This window comes from Pseudomicrostroma glucosiphilum, assembly GCF_003144135.1.
Source record: "Pseudomicrostroma glucosiphilum strain MCA 4718 unplaced genomic scaffold BCV69scaffold_19, whole genome shotgun sequence".
NCBI lineage: Eukaryota > Fungi > Basidiomycota > Exobasidiomycetes > Microstromatales > Microstromataceae > Microstroma > Microstroma glucosiphilum.
Genome location: NW_020289931.1, coordinates 131,654 through 147,490, shown reverse-complemented (window position 1 = coordinate 147,490; position 15,837 = coordinate 131,654). Strand labels below are relative to the sequence as shown.

The following is a 15,837-nucleotide window of genomic DNA, read 5'->3' as shown; positions in this document are numbered from 1 at the left end:
GCAGATGCAGATGATTGACTTGATGAAGAGTGCGAGGAAGGATGAGGTGGGGCGTCTTGTGACTGACTGATTGATTGATGAGATGAGAGCCAAAGCTTGTATGTGTTTCGTAAGAAGGAGGTGGAGTGTAGCAGAGAGTCTGGGACTAGGAAGGCAAGGCACATCGTGAGCGTCCGCTTGCATGCCTCCGCTCCCTACCCACCTCTACTCACCTCCCTCTCTCTCACATCCTAGCAAAATCTCTATCCACAATACACTCCAACGTAACAACCTGAATCGACGTCAATCCCAAACTGAGCACCCCCGCAACAAACCAGCTCAATCCAAACAATCCACTCCCCGCCCCCCTGAGCAGCGTATGCCAAATGGCAATTGCATGAGCCAGTAGAGCTAATGTCCAAGGGATAAAGCAGAGGAGGCGCGAGGTGGAGTTGGTCCGGTCGCCGGAGTCGGTTAGGATAAAGGGGAGGGCGGATAGGTAGGTGAGACCATAGGGTGTTGCGAAGAGGGCTAGGGTTCGGAGGAGGGAGAGGAGGGTGGGGGTGATGAGGTAGAGGAGGAGGAGGGAGCCGAGGGCGTAGAAGGGACCGTTGGATTGTAGCCAATTGGAAGGGGGAGCTCTACTCGATGAGGATGGCTTTGAGGTGGTAGTGCTAGGAGAGGCAGATGTGGAAGAAGAAGAAGGACGTACAGTCGAGGAGGCAGAAGAGGAGGTACGGGCCGAAGGTAGAGATACGCCGGACGACTGCTCTTTTACCGCTGGAAGGATGGTTTGAGGAAAGAGGGGATCTAGACTTGCCGATGTCATTGTCAACAATGTAAAAGTGGGGGTGGAGGGCGGGTGCGAGGTAGTGGAGAGCGAGACTAGCTTTTCTAAGGTGGCTGGCTGACTGGTTGAGCTAGCTGCAAGAGGAGGACGCAAGAAGAAGTGTGGGTGGGTGGGTGATGCTGGCTCGTATGTGCGTGGAGCGTATGGTATGCTGCGAGCGTGCCAAAGATGGAGCGAATGTCAAGTGGACGTCAAGGAATTGGCAATGGTGAAGATCTCTGAAACCAAGGAGCAAGGAAGCGGTGCGTGCGTGCGGTGCGGTGTGTGCATGCTGATCCTCTCCCGGATGCTTTCTGTGTCTCCCCGCCCTTTCTTCCCGTTGAGGCCCAGCCGAGCCGAGCCCAGCCCCTTTCACCCTCGCCTGCCTCTGTCATCACCTCCGCCCCGCCCCTCCCCGCACTGCACTGCACTGCACTTCCCCGTGTGCTCCGCTCCGACCAGCTGAAAGGAGCCAGAGAAGCATTGAGCCGCGTGTGTGTTGCTGTGTGCTGTGTGCATAATGCAGGCGGTGTGGGGTAAAGAGAGAGGGAGGGAGGCCTCTTCTTCTTGTCCCTGCCTGCGCTTCGGGCAACTTCGTCTTTGGGCCCAGCTCGAGTTGAATTCGATAATTGTGCAGCCAAGAGGCAGAGGCAGAGACAGAGCACCGCCCCTCACACTCCCCACTCCCTGCTCATGGCTCATGGCTCATGGCTCATGGCTCAACTGCCATGCGCATCCCATCCCATCCAAGCCCAACTCCAAGGCAAAGGCCCACCTCGCTTCCGCACACTCCTCTTCGACTCCCCGCGTCTCGCAACGCCCTTGCACTAACAATTGCGAATCGCAGTCGCAATGCAAAATCGCACATCCTCCGACACTAGATTGAATGACGCTTTTCGCTGAACCCCAGCGTCGCCCAGCTTACCTCCTCCTCCTCCCCCCTTCCACCTCCCTTTGCTTTGCTTTGCTTTAGTCACGCACATTGCAATTTGCTTTTCCTGAAAATTCAAATACACTATAGAACACAGATACGTTTGCGTTAGCACCGCACCGCACCGCACCGCACCAGAAAAAATATGTCCAAAGAGGTCAAATCTAGAGATCCTCCTCCCGACCTCCACAAAGTCATAAACTCCTGTGAAGCAGGCTTCAAGGGCTGTCTATTCTGGAAGAGTGCAGGAGGACAATTCTCCGATATTGCCAAGGGCGGTCGATGAACTCGAGGTCGAGGGCAAGTCGAACCAGCAGGGCTTCACGCTCGGTCTCCTCAAGCATAGAGACGAGGAGGCGACGGATTGCTGTGATCAGAAAGGATACATAACGGGAATGATCTTTGTGGGGGATGGGCGCGAGTTGCGACAGATTGATGAGAGGGACTGGGAAAAGATCAACTCCCTCGAGTTTGCTCAACCTGGTCTACACGACATTGTAGTCAGTTCGCTATGGTTGATAAAGTTTTCGTAAAGTTCTCACTCGTAGAGGATGACGATGACCATGACCGTGATGATACTAGAGGTGCTTCAGCTGACGCACACTCCAATGTAGGACTGCGTCTCACTTGCTACCGAACGTCAAGAAGAACTTTATGCGCGTGAGAGCCAAGGCAAAGTACACAGCCGTCTCTAAACAGCTCCCCAAGATGCGATGCTCCATGCTACCCGCTCAATCTCCCCTCGCCTTGCTCGTCTGCTTGGCCCTCTTTGCCTCCTTTTGCCCTTCCTTTCTGAAATGTTCCTTCGATTCTGCCTTTCTCTTCCTCTCCTTTCCTTCCTCCTTCTCCTTTAGCTTCTCCCTCCTCTCACTCTTTCGCTCCTCCTGCTTCTTGACCCTCTTTGCCACCTTGGCCTTTTGAACAGCTTGCATCTGCTGTAAAAGAGCAACGGCCTCCCTCTCGGGCTTTTCCATCACCACGGCCCTCTTCTGCAGATAGGTAGCCTTTCCTTGCTTCTTCATCTGTTTGGGCTTAGAGGCATAAGGGAGTGCAGCTTGCAATTTGCGGGGAATCTTGAGCTTGTTGAATTTACGCTCCTCGGGACGATCCGTGATAGGCTTGTAGATCGAGTTGACAGGACGAGGCGTCTTGATCTTTTCGTCGTACCGCACTTTACCCGTAAGACGCATGCCTGTCCAGGCTCGATCACCCGTAGAAGAGTCCGGATCGATGGGGGAAAGGAGAGAGGTGACGGCATTGTAGTATCGGCGAGGATGGAGAGAGTACCAAGCGCGTAGGAAGATGATGTCGCTCATCAGTAGCTTGTCCTCAAAGGTAGCTCTGAACCAACCCTCGGGCTTGGCAAGCGCCTTTTTCACCTGTCCACGGATACCCGAAACAGTCTTGATGTTGGCTCCTTCGAATTTGGCCACCTCGAGACTGGAGGTGAACATCTCCTTTACGAAAGCAGTGTTCTTGAAGACCTTTGCCGGGTATCCAGTCAGCTTCAGCTTCTTGACAATCTTGTGTGCGCCCGAGCCAGAATCAACATCCAGAACGGTACCCGTGGCAGAGATTCTGAACGAGGCGACACTTGAAGAGAGGGTATTGAAGGCGCAGAAGCCCGTGTTGGGCCGAGCGGCAGGAGCCCAGAATGTGGCCAGACAATGCATATGCTCCGGGGTGTACTTGAGCATTCGATTGCGCGTTCCATCGTCCATCGAGTAAATAGGAATCGACTGGAAGCGACGCCAACCCATACTGAAGATGAGCGGGTCATTGGTCTTGAGAATCTTGTGGTGCCATCTGTGGCGCTTAATCCTCACTTGCACAAAACCGTACGTCTCCTCAGAGCTCAACAGACCGCCTACCAGTAGAGGCGACCGAGGATCAAAGTACTCCACCAGCTCGTAGGGCACGGCTGTGAATTCGATACGGAGGTAGCAGCCAGGTCGGTAGCCCTCGATGGCATGTCGAGTCGCCTCGTCCGAATTCTCGAATTCGGCACGATTGGCAGCAGCCTGCCTTGCCAATTCAGCCTTCTGAGTCTCGTACCAGTCCTTTTCCCCTTCGCCAGCTTCATCGTCGTCGTCATACTGCTCGTCGAACTTCTTCTTGAGCGCTTCTTTCTTGGCTGCCAGGGCCTTCTCCCGCGCCACCTCGGGGTCTTCATCGACGTCTCGCCCGGCATCTGCGTCCTCGCCGTCTTCATCGTCGAAGCCTGCGCCAGCATCCTCGTCTGCACCCTCCTCGCCCTCCTCGCCTTCTCTATTTCCCGTGATGAAGAGGTGGCGAATCGAATCTAGAGCAGCCTCATCGTTCCACTTGTCCAGATCGTCCTGCGACCACCGCAACGCACTCTGGTCTGGCACTAGATCCGCATCATCATCGAGTGCTGATGTTGCGCCATTGCCGTTGCCATTGTCTTGACGAGCCAGCTGGAAAAAGTCATCGTCGCCTTCGTCGTCGTCTGCCAGCCGGATTTCGTCACGGTCATCGTCCCGATCGGGCTGCGTCTTGCCCATGGCAATGTCCAGAGGAGTGAGTGTCGAATTGTAGATGAGCTTCATCAGGTCTGGCTTGCGCCTGTGCTTGTTTGCTTCCACTGTAGCTTGCGCCTTGGCTGCGAGGTTGCGCTTCCAGGGAGCCGCACTGCTCTCTGGTTGGTCCTCGTCTTCCTCGTCGTCATCTTCACCAGAACCAAAGCCCATGTCGGAGTCGCTCTCAGCAAAGGCGAGCTCTCGGTCTACGTCATCGTCAGAATCCTCTGCTAGTCCACGGGATGGACCAGCGCCAGTGTAGTCGAGATCGTCATCGTCCCCGTCTTCCGATGCGTCCTCGTCGTCCTCGTCGTCATCGTCGTCGCCTCCGACATCATCAAAGGCGGCTTTCCTTCCGCTCTTTTTGCCATTGGAACCACTCGCAGCAGCAGCAGCAGCAGTCAAAGGAGCCTCGTCCTCTTCAAACAGTCGCAGCTCGCCATCCTGTCCTGAGCCTCGATCGCCCAGAGTCCTCTTGGCGTCTTGTAGCTTCATGACCATGGCCTCTCCTTCTCCTGCGCCTTCATCGTCCTCGTCATCCTCGCCCTCTTCCCCCTCTGCGCGCTGTTTGCGGGTGAAGTTGCCGGGGACATTGATGTAAACGGCGTCCTTGTCGAACATGACTCCACCGACATCTGAGAAGGGCGCATGAACGAGCTTGTGCTTGTCATCGAGCCGCCGCCGCTTTTCGCTCTCGGTCGTGGGGAGCGGACAGGGATCGGCGAGCTTCTCAATGGAGGAAATAGTCATGTCTCCCACTCCGGGGACATGGACGCGCTGATTGGGTCTCATGTTCGTCCCTCGCAGGTATCCATACACTGTGATCCTCCGGTCTGCTTTTGGTTGAGTCCGGATTTGCTCCCGACTGGTGAGGTCTTCGAATCGATCCGCTAGTACGTAGGGATGACAATTGCGGAAGGTCAATGGCCTGTACTTCATCACGCTGATGAAGCGGCTCAGGTTTGCCACCTCTGTATCGGGGTATCGCCCATTGATGATACCGCTCAGGTAGAAGAGCTTAGCTCCGGCATAGACTTCTGTCCAGAATCGGGACTTCAGCCTCTTCTTGGTGGCTCTCAGGGTCGCAGATTTTTTGATCAGGTCGAGGTGAGAAAGGATGCCAATGACCTTGGGAAATCCGTGGGCTTGGAGGATATTGAGGAACTCCATCGTCTCCATTTCGAAGCCGAAAGAGCCGTCGATCATGAGTAGGACCAAGTCTGCAATCTTGCCAATGTCGATCATGGAATTGAGGTCGTTGCCGCATTCAATGAATGTCAATCGCCTCTTCTTGCCTGACGGGGGGTATTGGAGAGGAGAGGTCGAGTTGAGCAACTTACCAGCCTACTGGGCCGCCTCCGCTCCCTAGGTCTTCTACTCACCACTGACAACGGTCACCGGACCTCTGATGTCCTTCAGGGTATGTTTTGTGAATCTCCTGATCAGACTGCGCATCAGCGTCGTCTTGCCCACACCCTGAGGTCCCACAATGGCAATAATGACTGGAGGTGCCTCATCCTCGCTGGTGCGACTGACGAGTGGTACATGCAACCTCTGCTGATCTCTCTCTGCGTTTCGGAGAATCTGCTTTTGAGCTACATTGGGATTAGCGTTGACAAAGGCTCGCGGGTTGTAGCCCTTGGAGTGGCGGTTGGCCTCCTTCTGGGCCTTCTTGTCCGTCTGGCTTGCATGGTGCGACTTGTGCTTCTGGCTCGTGGGATCCGACATGGCGACAGATGCGCAGAGGAGTGGGAGTCGACCGTCGCTCTAGAGCGAGGCGATCGGTACGGGAACGGACAAAGATGAGGACGCTGACACCTTTCAAGCTGAGACTGTCTTTCTGGTACGAAGGTGAGGAAAGGAAGTGCTACCAGCCATCACCTCCTCTCCGGCCAAGTCGCCTCAAAATTTCTGCTGCCGCCCGGGCGGAGTTTAACCGAGGCAAGTCACCACAGACGCGAATACCCACCAGAGACCAACACTCTCGCAGACAGCGGTGACGGCAGTGATACCTTTCATTAAGATAGGAAGACGCTGGAATACAAGACCAGCGCAGTCGTTCCAAGGCACTTCGTCAGGAGGCAAGGAGATTCGCGGCCATGGTCATTGCTGTGGGAAAGGTGGCTAGGGAAGAAGGCACTCTCACCTCTTGGCTGCGATTCTTGGAGTGGTACTGACTCAGAGATGGAGAGTGTGTCACCCTGCAAGAGCAATGGCATACTCTGCTGCTGCCCAGCCAGAGTGACTGTATGCCTCAATCACCCTCACCAATGACGATGATCGACGGCCGAGCGTGACAAGCGGCCGTCGGAGATTTGTGGGCGATTTGCGGAAGTGGAGAAATTGGCTGCAGCATCTCGCTTCAACTTCTACCGAAGCTGTACAGCCATTCCGCCCCCCTCACCCTCTTCTTCCTACCGTGACTCTGTTCCCTCCACCCACACTCTTTACCTTACCTTCATCCCAAAGTCGACGCTTTGGTCGTCGTACTCTCCCACTCTCTTTCATTTTTCATTCTCACGGCCCTAGCGGTCTGATACGAAACTCGACTCGAAGACCTCTGGCAGGCAACTTCGATCTTGACGATCTTGACGATCTTGACGCATTGACAGATTACTTGACGCTTTCCTCCCACTCACTGCTTCTTCTTTTCTCCATAAGATAGACTTGAACAATACCATGTCGCTCCTATCGATCTCTCCAACTCTCGGATCTCGAAGATCTATGGCTCCCGATGGATTCTTTCGCCGTTCGCCCCCCACCAAGCCCTTCCTTCTCCGAGGTGACCGCATGAGATGCGTGACCATTGCAGCTGCCCCGCAGAAGGTCGAAATATTCAACAAGGTCAGCAACGACCCTTTGACGCTCTACGACATGCGCAAATTGACTTCACAAAATGTCGTCAGAAGGCGTATCGTGTCCATGGGGGAGCACCTCTCCCCGCGCGGCAGTCACGTCGCCTTTGACGACGAATACGAACAAGCTGCCGTCCGGAGGGCCAGTCAGATGGTCCTCGATGCGCTTTATGACTCCAGTCCCGACAGCTCTCCACCCTGCACTCCCAATGATGTTTACGGCAAGAAGCAGGATGCCTGGCAATTTCCCCTGCCACCAGCCTCGATGTCGAACACAGCCTCAAAGAGCCAAGAGCCACCCGCTTTGAATCTCTGCCACGACATCCTGCCTGGCTTAGGCTTCGAAGGCCTCGAGAACTTCACGTTCGCCGAGTCTACGGTCGAAGTAGGCTGTCCAGTATCGCCTCCTGCCCAAAACACTCCGCAGAGCTTCAACGGCCAATACGACTCAGACACGGCTCCCAGCTCGCATTGGTCTCCCTCTACTTGTGCTGGATCAGTTTGTGAAAGTCAGGGAGAAGCCGATGAGGAGCTCAGCTTCACTGAACCGCTGGCCATCCGTAAGCCCGGCGGAAGGCAGAGCGTAATGGCAGATAATGGCGAAGGCCTCAGACAGTATGAGGAAGAGCAGGACGACTACTTGAGACCTTTCCCCGCAACGGCGGAGGGCGACGACGCCAAGCTGGAGCGTTTGCGGTCCAGCTATTCTCTTCTGGGAATGATGTCTGAGGCTTACACTGAGCAAGAGCAGGAGGTTGAGCAAACTGAGCAAGGTGACGAGGAAGAACGGTCGCCTGCTCAAGAGATCAATCTCAGGCTCCTCCTCTCGCCAGAGCACGCTGCTCCTTCTCTTGCCGAGCAACTAGCATTTGCGTGCGGCAATGGCTACCAATACCACGACCGTTTGCACCGTGATAGTGCAGGGGAGTACCTCATGACTCAGTCGCTCTCTCCTTTGATGATGACTCCTGCTCAGCTCGGCTCACTCGACCCTTTCAATGGCCTGCAAGCCGAATTTGGAGACAGCTGGAGCGAGGTTGACCACGAGAGCCGCACCCCAGCTGCAGACGCCGCCGGCAATCTTTCAAGAGGGCCCTCGACTCGAAGTGCACACCACCGCATGTCAGTCATCTCCAACACGTCGCCCATTATGAGTGGACACATGGCAGCAATGGCTTTCATGCATCGCAGCAAGTCCCACGTTGGCCACTTTGAGCCTTCCGCTGCATCTTCCTTGACTGTTCCAAAGAAGCAAGACATCAACGGGTCTCTCCTACTGAGCCCTTTGTCGCTACAGTGTGGCAAGCCCCTGGCCCTTTCATTTGCCAATTCGCCTGCACCGCAAAACCTTGAGGAGTTCAGCTATCTGACTCTGATGGACCATGCCCAAGAGGTGGAAAGTCCACTGCAGATGGAGATGTCACAAAGCCCTCTGGAGACCCCACAAGCCCTCGACGAGGCTTCAGCAACCGCGACTGCCGAGGTCGCATCGCTTCGAGCAAAGACCACTAGGCTGTCCAGCACTGCAAGCATGGGTGACATCCTTTCTCCCGCATTCAGCGACTTCAGCAGTGCTTTCCCAGTCTCTGTCACCTGCAGCAAGATGACGCGCTCCTCGACCTCTACCTCAATCCTCGATCGTGGGCGCCCGGTCCGACCGTCGAGCGGTACCGGCTTCCTGGGCCAACGCGAAGAGAAGATCCAGATAATCAAGCTCAAGACGGGCCTAAGCAGCGCGGCCGCCGCCAAGCTTGCCGATGGTCCACCTGCTAGACCACCTAGGCCCGCTCGAGCTGCCTCAGGCAATCACAGTGCCGTTGGTGCATGCGCTGCGCAGGCACAAGCGACGAGTGCCGCTGAGAGCGTCAAGAGGGAGTGGGTCGAGAAGAATAGCACCTCCGCTAGCACTGGTGTTCCCTGCAAAGCCCACACGGCAGTCGCTATGGCGAAGCAAGACAGTCGTACTCCCAGCGTCCACTTCCACATCCCATCAAGCTCCTCCATCCAAATCGCCAAGCATGTCCGCGTCGTCTCCTCATCCACGTCTCGAGGCGTGCCCATGACCATGACTCGCTCCACCAGTCGTCCTGGCACCTATGACTTTCATCCCACTGACCCTACAAACGCCCAGCCAGCGGGTGTAAAGAGGTTGAGCTCACAGGCTGCTGCTGCTCTGAAGGAAGCGAAGCTCGAAGCAGAGCAAGCGGCGGCGGCAGCGGCGCAGCAGATGAAAGTGGCTCCCCGACCTGCCATGCCAGGTGGCACGCAGAGTGCGGAGGAAGTTCGCCGCAGTGGCAAGGAGAGCAAGAACCAGTCCTCCTCTGAAGCATCCAAGCCCTTCCAAGCGCCCCCGATGCCAGAGCGAAGCACCTCTGCTCCTCCTCCCCCTTCCACAGACGCTCCTCGAGCTGTCGCTCCCACCCCTGCTCGCCCCGCTCGCCCACTCAAAGCAGCAGACCGCCCAGGCAGAGGTCTTCCCACCTCCTACTCCCTCCCCACCCTTTTCACAGCCCGAACCGTCTCACAACGCTACCGCGGCGAGACTGGTCTTCCCGAAACACAAGCTACCTTAGCCGCAGCAGCAGGAGCTGCAGCTCGAGCGAATAGGAAGAGTTCCTCACCCCTGGGGAGACTGTTGACGGAGAGTGGTGTCAAGGTTGCTGCTGCCGGTGCCGGTGCAGGGATTAGACCCAGAAGGTGGGGAATGGTAAAAGCTTTGAGTCCTGAGGAGAGGAGGAATAGCGCCGTTGCGCTGGATACACCTGGTGGGTGTGTGCTTATCCTTGAAGAGGAGACGGTGGTTAAGGAGGTTGCCGCTGCTGCTTGAAGAGCCTTGGGAGGACAAAGAAAAGGGATCGATGTAACAGTATCGAAGAGAAGGAAGGAATGAGAGGGGAAGGCTACGCAATCGAGCCAAATAGAGTCAAAGCAGTCAAGTCTAATGTCAATCACGTCGTATCGCAGTCGCAAATTTCTTTTTGTATAACGTCAATGCCATACCACCTTCACCAACTTCTCTGCATCATGAACACATCGTCCGTTTACAATGTCAGTCACTCCGCTGTTAAACGCCAGCAAGAATATTGTCCAACTCCTTCTCCTCCTTTGTCCTCTCCTTCCTCTTCTTCTTCTCCTTCTTGCTCTTCTTGGCACCATTGCGCTCTCCCACTCCCTCTGTCGTGTCTACATCGTCTTCTCCGTCCTCAACCTCTTGTACGGCGTCATCGCTACCGCTACCGAGCCTGTCTGCAAGTGGAACAGCAGGCAGAGCTTTTGCCCAGTCCTTCCACTTCCAGATATCCTTGCGGTACATGGCCAGTCCTACTCGGCGGAGGAAGAAGCGTCCGTAGAATGACCCGCTAAGGAACGTCTCTGTTGGGATCCGCTTCCCAGTACCACCACTTCCTCCATTCGCAGCTCCAGTCGTGGCTCCAGCTTCGGCTTGTGCCTCCGCCTCCGCCTTGAGCCTAGCCTTGACCGCCTCTCCCCTCTCCAGCAACACCTCTCTGACAATCTTCTCCCTCATAAATCCATCCGCACGATCCCAAACTGCATCCGACAGACGCGAGGCGTACTTGTCGTCTGCGAGAGCTGGGAGGTGCGGGAGGAGGGAGAGAAGAAGTCGACGACGTTGCACGAAGGAGGAAGTGGGAGAGGAGAGGGAGGTGAGGTAGATGTGGGAGGCGATGGGATTAGAGGCGTAGGGGAGCGGGCTCGGGAAAGAGGACAGACTGAAAAAGGGGGAAGGTGAAGATGTAGAAATTGGTTTTAGTCGCCATGCCCACTTGCTCTCAGGGACACTGTCGCCTCAGTTCCATGACTCACCCCTTGTACACAATGCCGTTGTGAGGTTCTCTCAACCGCACGAGAGCCTGCAGGAGAACGCTACCCTGCACAGTGGCCTCCTCCTGGCGAAGCTTTCCCTCTTCCTCCTCTTCCTCGTCTGCCCTCTTGCGCTTCTTGCGCGAGCCATCTTCCTGATCTGCTTGGCCCTCCACAGTAGCAGCTGTTGCGCTAGCAGCCTGCTTTGCGGCCTTCTCCGCACGGCGGCGCATCATCTTCTGCCAGCCATCTTTGCTCTTGAGGGATAAGATAGCCTTAAGAGCAAGACCCGCCTCTGCCTCGTCTGTCTTTGCATTCTGCCCAAAGCCGAAGGTGGCCAGGACAGCATTTAATGCCAACGCTTCAAGAGTCGTCTCCTCGTCGCTCGATAGGACAGCCGCCCTCTCCATGAGCGCGAGGAGAACGCCAGTCTTGGCTTCCTTGACCATCTTACCGCCCTCGTCCACCTTGATCTCCTCGAGCGCCTCCTGCACCAGCGGACGTCCCAGCCTTCTCACTGCTGAAGCCTGGACGAAATTGCCCACAGGGTGGCAGGCCAGCCTGCTGACCTTGCCGCGGATGTAGATGGACCAGAAGCGGTCGACGTACCTGCTTGGCAGTCGCGAGAGAATGGCTTCGAGGGAGTGAGAGCCGGAGGGATGACGGAGTAAAGTTTCGACTCCATCGCTAGACTCGGCAGTTGCTTCACCTTCGCCTTCACTTTCGGGCTTCCCTGCCTCGGCAGAGATGAGACCTTCTAGGACGACATCTGCTAGAGAACCAGGCTTGGCAGACTCTCGTGCTGCAGCTTCGAGTGAAAGTAGGAGGGCAAAAGTTGGTGAGGCAGACGGAGAGACAAGGAGAGCTCGCGCCTCATTGCGTCCCGTCACGTCTAGTGGCACACAAGCCCGGCGCAGAGACTCCAACGCTGTAGCGAAACTTGCTGGGACTTTGATCTTGAGCGGCTCTGCTAGTGCCGGCTTAGAGGCTGTCGTACTGCTGCCTTCCTCCCCCTCTGCAGCCGCCTGCGCCTTGCTCCTGAAAGCAGCGCTCTTCTTCGACCTTGACCCCGTGACCACATCCTGTCCCGCCAGCAGCTGTAGCATGGTCCGCACGACGTGGGTGCCGAAAGTGTCTTGCAGAAGCGTGGTGCTCTGTGGCACCAGCTCAGCTGAGAAATCGAGAATGAGCTGCTCAGAAGATCGAAGCACGCCGGTTTCGTCGTCGCTGGCCTGACGAGCCTTGCCCTTGGTGGAGCGGACGAGGTCCCGTTGTAGGCCTCTGAGGATGGCTTGTAGAACGTGAGAGCCGAAGCGATGCTTGGCCAATGTGGCACAGCTGTTCAAGTACGAGAGAGACAAGGTGAGCCTCCCTTGACGCTCGTCGCTCCCAGACGCACAGCATAAGACTCACCTTCCCGATGCCCTGTCCGCCAATATCCTCACCCTCCTCCCCTTGAGCCCATCAATAATCGTCTCCAAGGCAACACTACACTCTCCATCAGTAGCAACAGTCAACTCTTGTCCACTGACCTCCCGGAGCATAGCCTGTCTGAGTAAATCAGCTTGCCCTTCCTCTCCATCTCCCTCTTCTTCTCCATTGTCCTCCTCACCCTCGTATTCATACCTCCCCCGTCTCAAATCAGCATCGAGATGTGCAAGATTCGTGGATGCGTCCTTGAGGTATGCCTTGAGCTCCGCAGGGACAAAACCAAAGGGAGCAACGTCGAGATCGTGGGCTGATGCCTCAGCTTCGAGGTTCCCGCCCAGATCAACGGGGATATGTGCTGGCGGAGCATTCCCTTCCACTGGCTCCCCCTCTTGAGGGTAGGAGAGGTCCTCTACATCACCTGCATCGCCCCCTCCACCGCCAAGAGGAATCAAGTTGCTGTTCCCGAATCCTTCTCGCTGGCGGATAGAGGTCCTCGATTTCCGAGTGTACGTGTCGCCATCGTCCCCGTCTCGGTCCCTCCTAGAGTAGGAAGGTCCAGCTGCATCGGCCTCGTACTGCTGCTGCTGCTTATCACCGGCCTTCTTCTTCTTGCCTCTTTGGCGGAACTTCTGCGGCATCGTGAGCTCTGAAAGAGATCCACGGAGAGGGTAAAGGAATAATGCTGATAGTAGAGAGAGCGCTGGTAAGGCCGAAGGAGGGGCCAGGTGGTGGTGTTCTTCTCAGGCAGCCCACAAGTCTGGTTGTACCCCGTCCAAGTGCAATCAAATTTTCGCGGAAAGGGCATCGGAGATTGAACTCGATTGGGGGAGGGGGAAGTGCGGACCACCACCACAATTTGGTCTGGCAGGATACAAAATCCATAAAGACCAAGACCCTGCTCAAAGGACTGACGTGACGTGGGGTGACAATACTGTATTACTCTTCATATAACCGCAGCCAGCGGGAGAGAAATTACCACAAATCTGAATCACACGCAGACATGACGGGGTGAAGATGCGTACATTAGACCACTGCCGCGCCATCTACAGGTCCTCCTCTGCCAGGTCCAGCTCCGGGCCGTACACCTTGGAACGGAAGAAGCTCTCATCAAACCAGTACATGCGCACTGTAAGGTAACGAAGGAGCGAAAGCATATATGGAGAAGTGAGCAGATTGTCTCTGAGAGATCTTCACCTCGCTGCGCAGCTTGACTCACCATATCCGTCCTCTCCTCCACTAGCGTAGCCCTTTCCAGTAGGGTGAATTGCAATGGTATTCAGGGGTCCAAAGTGACCAGGAATCCTCGCCACCTCCTCCTCGAATACGATATGCCAGAATCGAGCCTCGAACCTTCCCTGACGAGCGGAAGTTGTTGTGACGTTCATGGCTTCTTGACCACCTCCTACAATGACATAGGGCTTTGTAGGATGGATGGCTGCTGAATTGAGCGGGGTTTCGGTAGTGTAGTACTTCATGATCTGCAGCGGCTTGAGAGAGACAATCTGCACATCGGAGAAAGACAGGAGCGGTCGGTCAGCGCATCCTTCTCGCCCCACTGCTGCGCTTGTGCACAACTCACCTTTGCGGTCTTGTCCTTTCCAGACGTAATGACAAACGACCTATCACTGCTCATCTGCATGTCTGTGATCACACCCTCGTGCACTGCCAGACTCTGCTCCTCCAGCTCAGCGTCGATTCCGGTCTCTGGCTCCTTGGTGTCGTGGTAGTACAGTGCGACCTTGCCGTCTTCGTGGCCAGTGACAATGTACTCGTCGCATGAGCCCCATGCTGCAACGGTAGCCTTTGGTCCGGAGAAGGTAATGGTACGAGATGGCTCCTTGCTTTGCGATGTGAGCGAAGCAGGGTCCCGGTTGATGGTGAAAGTGCGCAGAGCACCGCGGTAGCCCATGCGGGCTTCTGTCACTGCCAGGATCTGAGTAGAGTCTTCGGACCAGGCGACTCGCTTCACTGCCGTTGGGAACTCCCACTCGAAGAGCTTCTGACCGCTGGCTACATCCCAAAGACGCAGAGTGTTGTCTGCCGAACCTGTCACGAGAAGTGTTGATGTGGCTGAGAGGGGAAGAAAGGAGAAGGAGGAAGCAAGGAGTTTGCAAGGAAGGCGTAAGTCCAACGCTCCACTTGCAGGCTTTTGCTCCGCGCCTGCTCTGAGTCCTACAGCCATTCCAAAGAGACGGTGTATCTTGCTGAAGGAGAAGACTACGACTGTTTCGCACTCGTTCGGCTTTCTCTTTTCCCTTTGTCTGCCACACTCTGTGGCTGCTGTGTCTGCCAAGCTACCCCTCTCTATGCTACATCGAATCCGGCAGAGTGCTTCATCGATCCAGCCTACCCCGCTCTACCAACGTTTTATTCCTCTATCCAGCGCAGCGGAGCCTCTCGTATGCTCTAGCAAAACTCACCATCCACATCGACGCTCCAGACGGTTCCATTATGCCCCTCGTATGTCCCCAACCTCTCTCCATTGTGCGAGAACCAAGCGCAGACTACATTGTCCTTTGATACGGAGAAGAGCAAGTCTCCTTCCCTGTTGTACTTGATCTGATTGAGCGATCGCTCGTGACCCGATAGGAGGATGGGACGCTGTGAGAGATGGAGATGAGGGTGAAGGGGGTGAGCATGGAGGATTCCAGGATCGCAGCTCCTTTGGCAGAGGAGACACTCACCATGATGGTAGTGGCTGAAGCTGCTTGTGCGGTTGAGAAAGGCAAGGAGGTATTGGGCGGCGCTTACGTTCGCTGTCTACCGAGCTCGTATGATCAGCAGAAGCAAAGACTGGCGTAGGTGAGCTTAGCGGTAAGGTGGACTTGTACGATGAGAAGGATTGGATGCCACTTGCTTGACGCGAGCAAGGACTGGGCCACTGAAGCGCCTGCACTCGTTCCTCCCAAGTCAAAAAATCCCGACTGGCCCTGGAGAAGACGAAGGGTGATTAGCCCGCCGCGCGCGCAGGACGCTCTGAGTGAATACAAACGGACAGGCGACAAGCGCGAGGGTGATTAGAATCGGCTGGTGCTATGCAATCGCTCAGAAGGACAACAAGACAATGGCAAACTGCATAGACTGTGCTCGACTCTCTGCCGCCTCAGCCTGCGTATGATCAAGCATCGTACGCTAAGTCGTGGTCGTCAAGGCTCTGGCTCTCCCTGTGGCCCTGCTGAGGGGTAGTGTCGCGTGGCGGTGGTGTGGATGCGCTCGTGTGCGTGTGCGTGTGCGGGTGGCATCTGGCGTGGCTGGCTGGGTGGTGGGGGGACCGAGGCCCGCCCTGGTGGATGACGTCTTGGGTGCCGGGGCGCGGAGGCAGACAGACAGACAGGCAGACGCAGACGCCGCCGCCGTCCGCCTTTTCCCCACGGCTGGGTAGAGTTGGCTGCCTGCTTGGGTCGCTGCCTGCTGTCCTTGTCATCGCTTACCACCACCAGAATCTAATCC

General features: G+C 56.1%; 5 protein-coding genes across 5 annotated transcripts; 1 reads left to right on the top strand and 4 right to left on the bottom strand.

The window, feature by feature from the left end:
• Positions 1-49: 49 nt before the first annotated feature.
• On the bottom strand, positions 50-1,020 carry BCV69DRAFT_285529 (hypothetical protein). The gene is made up of 2 exons (XM_025493424.1): positions 213-1,020; positions 50-145 (listed from the first exon to the last, which is right to left on the bottom strand). Exon 1 carries the CDS (start codon positions 806-808, stop codon positions 224-226), a length of 585 nt encoding a protein of 194 aa, XP_025345098.1. The 5' UTR covers positions 809-1,020; the 3' UTR covers positions 50-145; positions 213-223.
• Positions 1,021-1,990: 970 nt separating this feature from the next.
• On the bottom strand, positions 1,991-6,133 carry BCV69DRAFT_88967 (DUF663-domain-containing protein). The gene is made up of 2 exons (XM_025495608.1): positions 5,662-6,133; positions 1,991-5,574 (listed from the first exon to the last, which is right to left on the bottom strand). Exons 1-2 carry the CDS (start codon positions 6,005-6,007, stop codon positions 2,471-2,473), a joined length of 3,450 nt encoding a protein of 1,149 aa, XP_025345097.1. The 5' UTR covers positions 6,008-6,133; the 3' UTR covers positions 1,991-2,470.
• A 609-nt stretch (positions 6,134-6,742) lies between these two features.
• Positions 6,743-10,152, top strand: BCV69DRAFT_285527 (hypothetical protein). Its single transcript, XM_025493423.1, has one exon. The coding sequence runs from the start codon at positions 6,959-6,961 to the stop codon at positions 9,959-9,961; it is 3,003 nt and encodes a 1,000-aa protein (XP_025345096.1). The 5' UTR covers positions 6,743-6,958; the 3' UTR covers positions 9,962-10,152.
• Positions 10,153-10,198: 46 nt separating this feature from the next.
• BCV69DRAFT_315058 (hypothetical protein) lies at positions 10,199-13,071 on the bottom strand (the record flags this gene model as incomplete). Its single annotated transcript, XM_025495169.1, has 3 exons — positions 12,370-13,071; positions 10,960-12,294; positions 10,199-10,865 (listed from the first exon to the last, which is right to left on the bottom strand). The coding sequence occupies exons 1-3, from the start codon at positions 13,023-13,025 to the stop codon at positions 10,199-10,201; spliced, it is 2,658 nt and encodes an 885-aa protein (XP_025345095.1). The 5' UTR covers positions 13,026-13,071.
• Positions 13,072-13,303: 232 nt separating this feature from the next.
• BCV69DRAFT_285526 (putative TIF34-translation initiation factor eIF3, p39 subunit) lies at positions 13,304-15,453 on the bottom strand. Its single transcript, XM_025493422.1, has 5 exons — positions 15,072-15,453; positions 14,808-14,988; positions 13,967-14,457; positions 13,604-13,889; positions 13,304-13,513 (listed from the first exon to the last, which is right to left on the bottom strand). Exons 1-5 carry the CDS (start codon positions 15,072-15,074, stop codon positions 13,431-13,433), a joined length of 1,044 nt encoding a protein of 347 aa, XP_025345094.1. The 5' UTR covers positions 15,075-15,453; the 3' UTR covers positions 13,304-13,430.
• Between the last annotated feature and the right edge of the window lie 384 nt (positions 15,454-15,837).

What these genes read in the sequence shown, in the direction of transcription:
- BCV69DRAFT_285529 (XM_025493424.1), bottom strand. Translation starts at nt 808, where the DNA reads ATGACATCGGCAAGTCTAGATCCCCTCTTTCCTCAAACCATCCTTCCA.
- BCV69DRAFT_88967 (XM_025495608.1), bottom strand. Translation starts at nt 6,007, where the DNA reads ATGTCGGATCCCACGAGCCAGAAGCACAAGTCGCACCATGCAAGCCAG. An exon ending in TCCGGTGACCGTTGTCAGTG is followed by an intron (nt 5,575 to 5,661) that starts GTGAGTAGAAGA and finishes ACCCCCCGTCAG; the next exon opens with GCAAGAAGAGGCGATTGACA.
- BCV69DRAFT_285527 (XM_025493423.1), top strand. Translation starts at nt 6,959, where the DNA reads ATGTCGCTCCTATCGATCTCTCCAACTCTCGGATCTCGAAGATCTATG.
- BCV69DRAFT_285526 (XM_025493422.1), bottom strand. An exon ending in CTGGAGCGTCGATGTGGATG is followed by an intron (nt 14,458 to 14,807) that starts GTGAGTTTTGCT and finishes TTCCCCTCTCAG; the next exon opens with CCACATCAACACTTCTCGTG. An exon ending in GAAAGGACAAGACCGCAAAG is followed by an intron (nt 13,890 to 13,966) that starts GTGAGTTGTGCA and finishes TCCGATGTGCAG; the next exon opens with ATTGTCTCTCTCAAGCCGCT.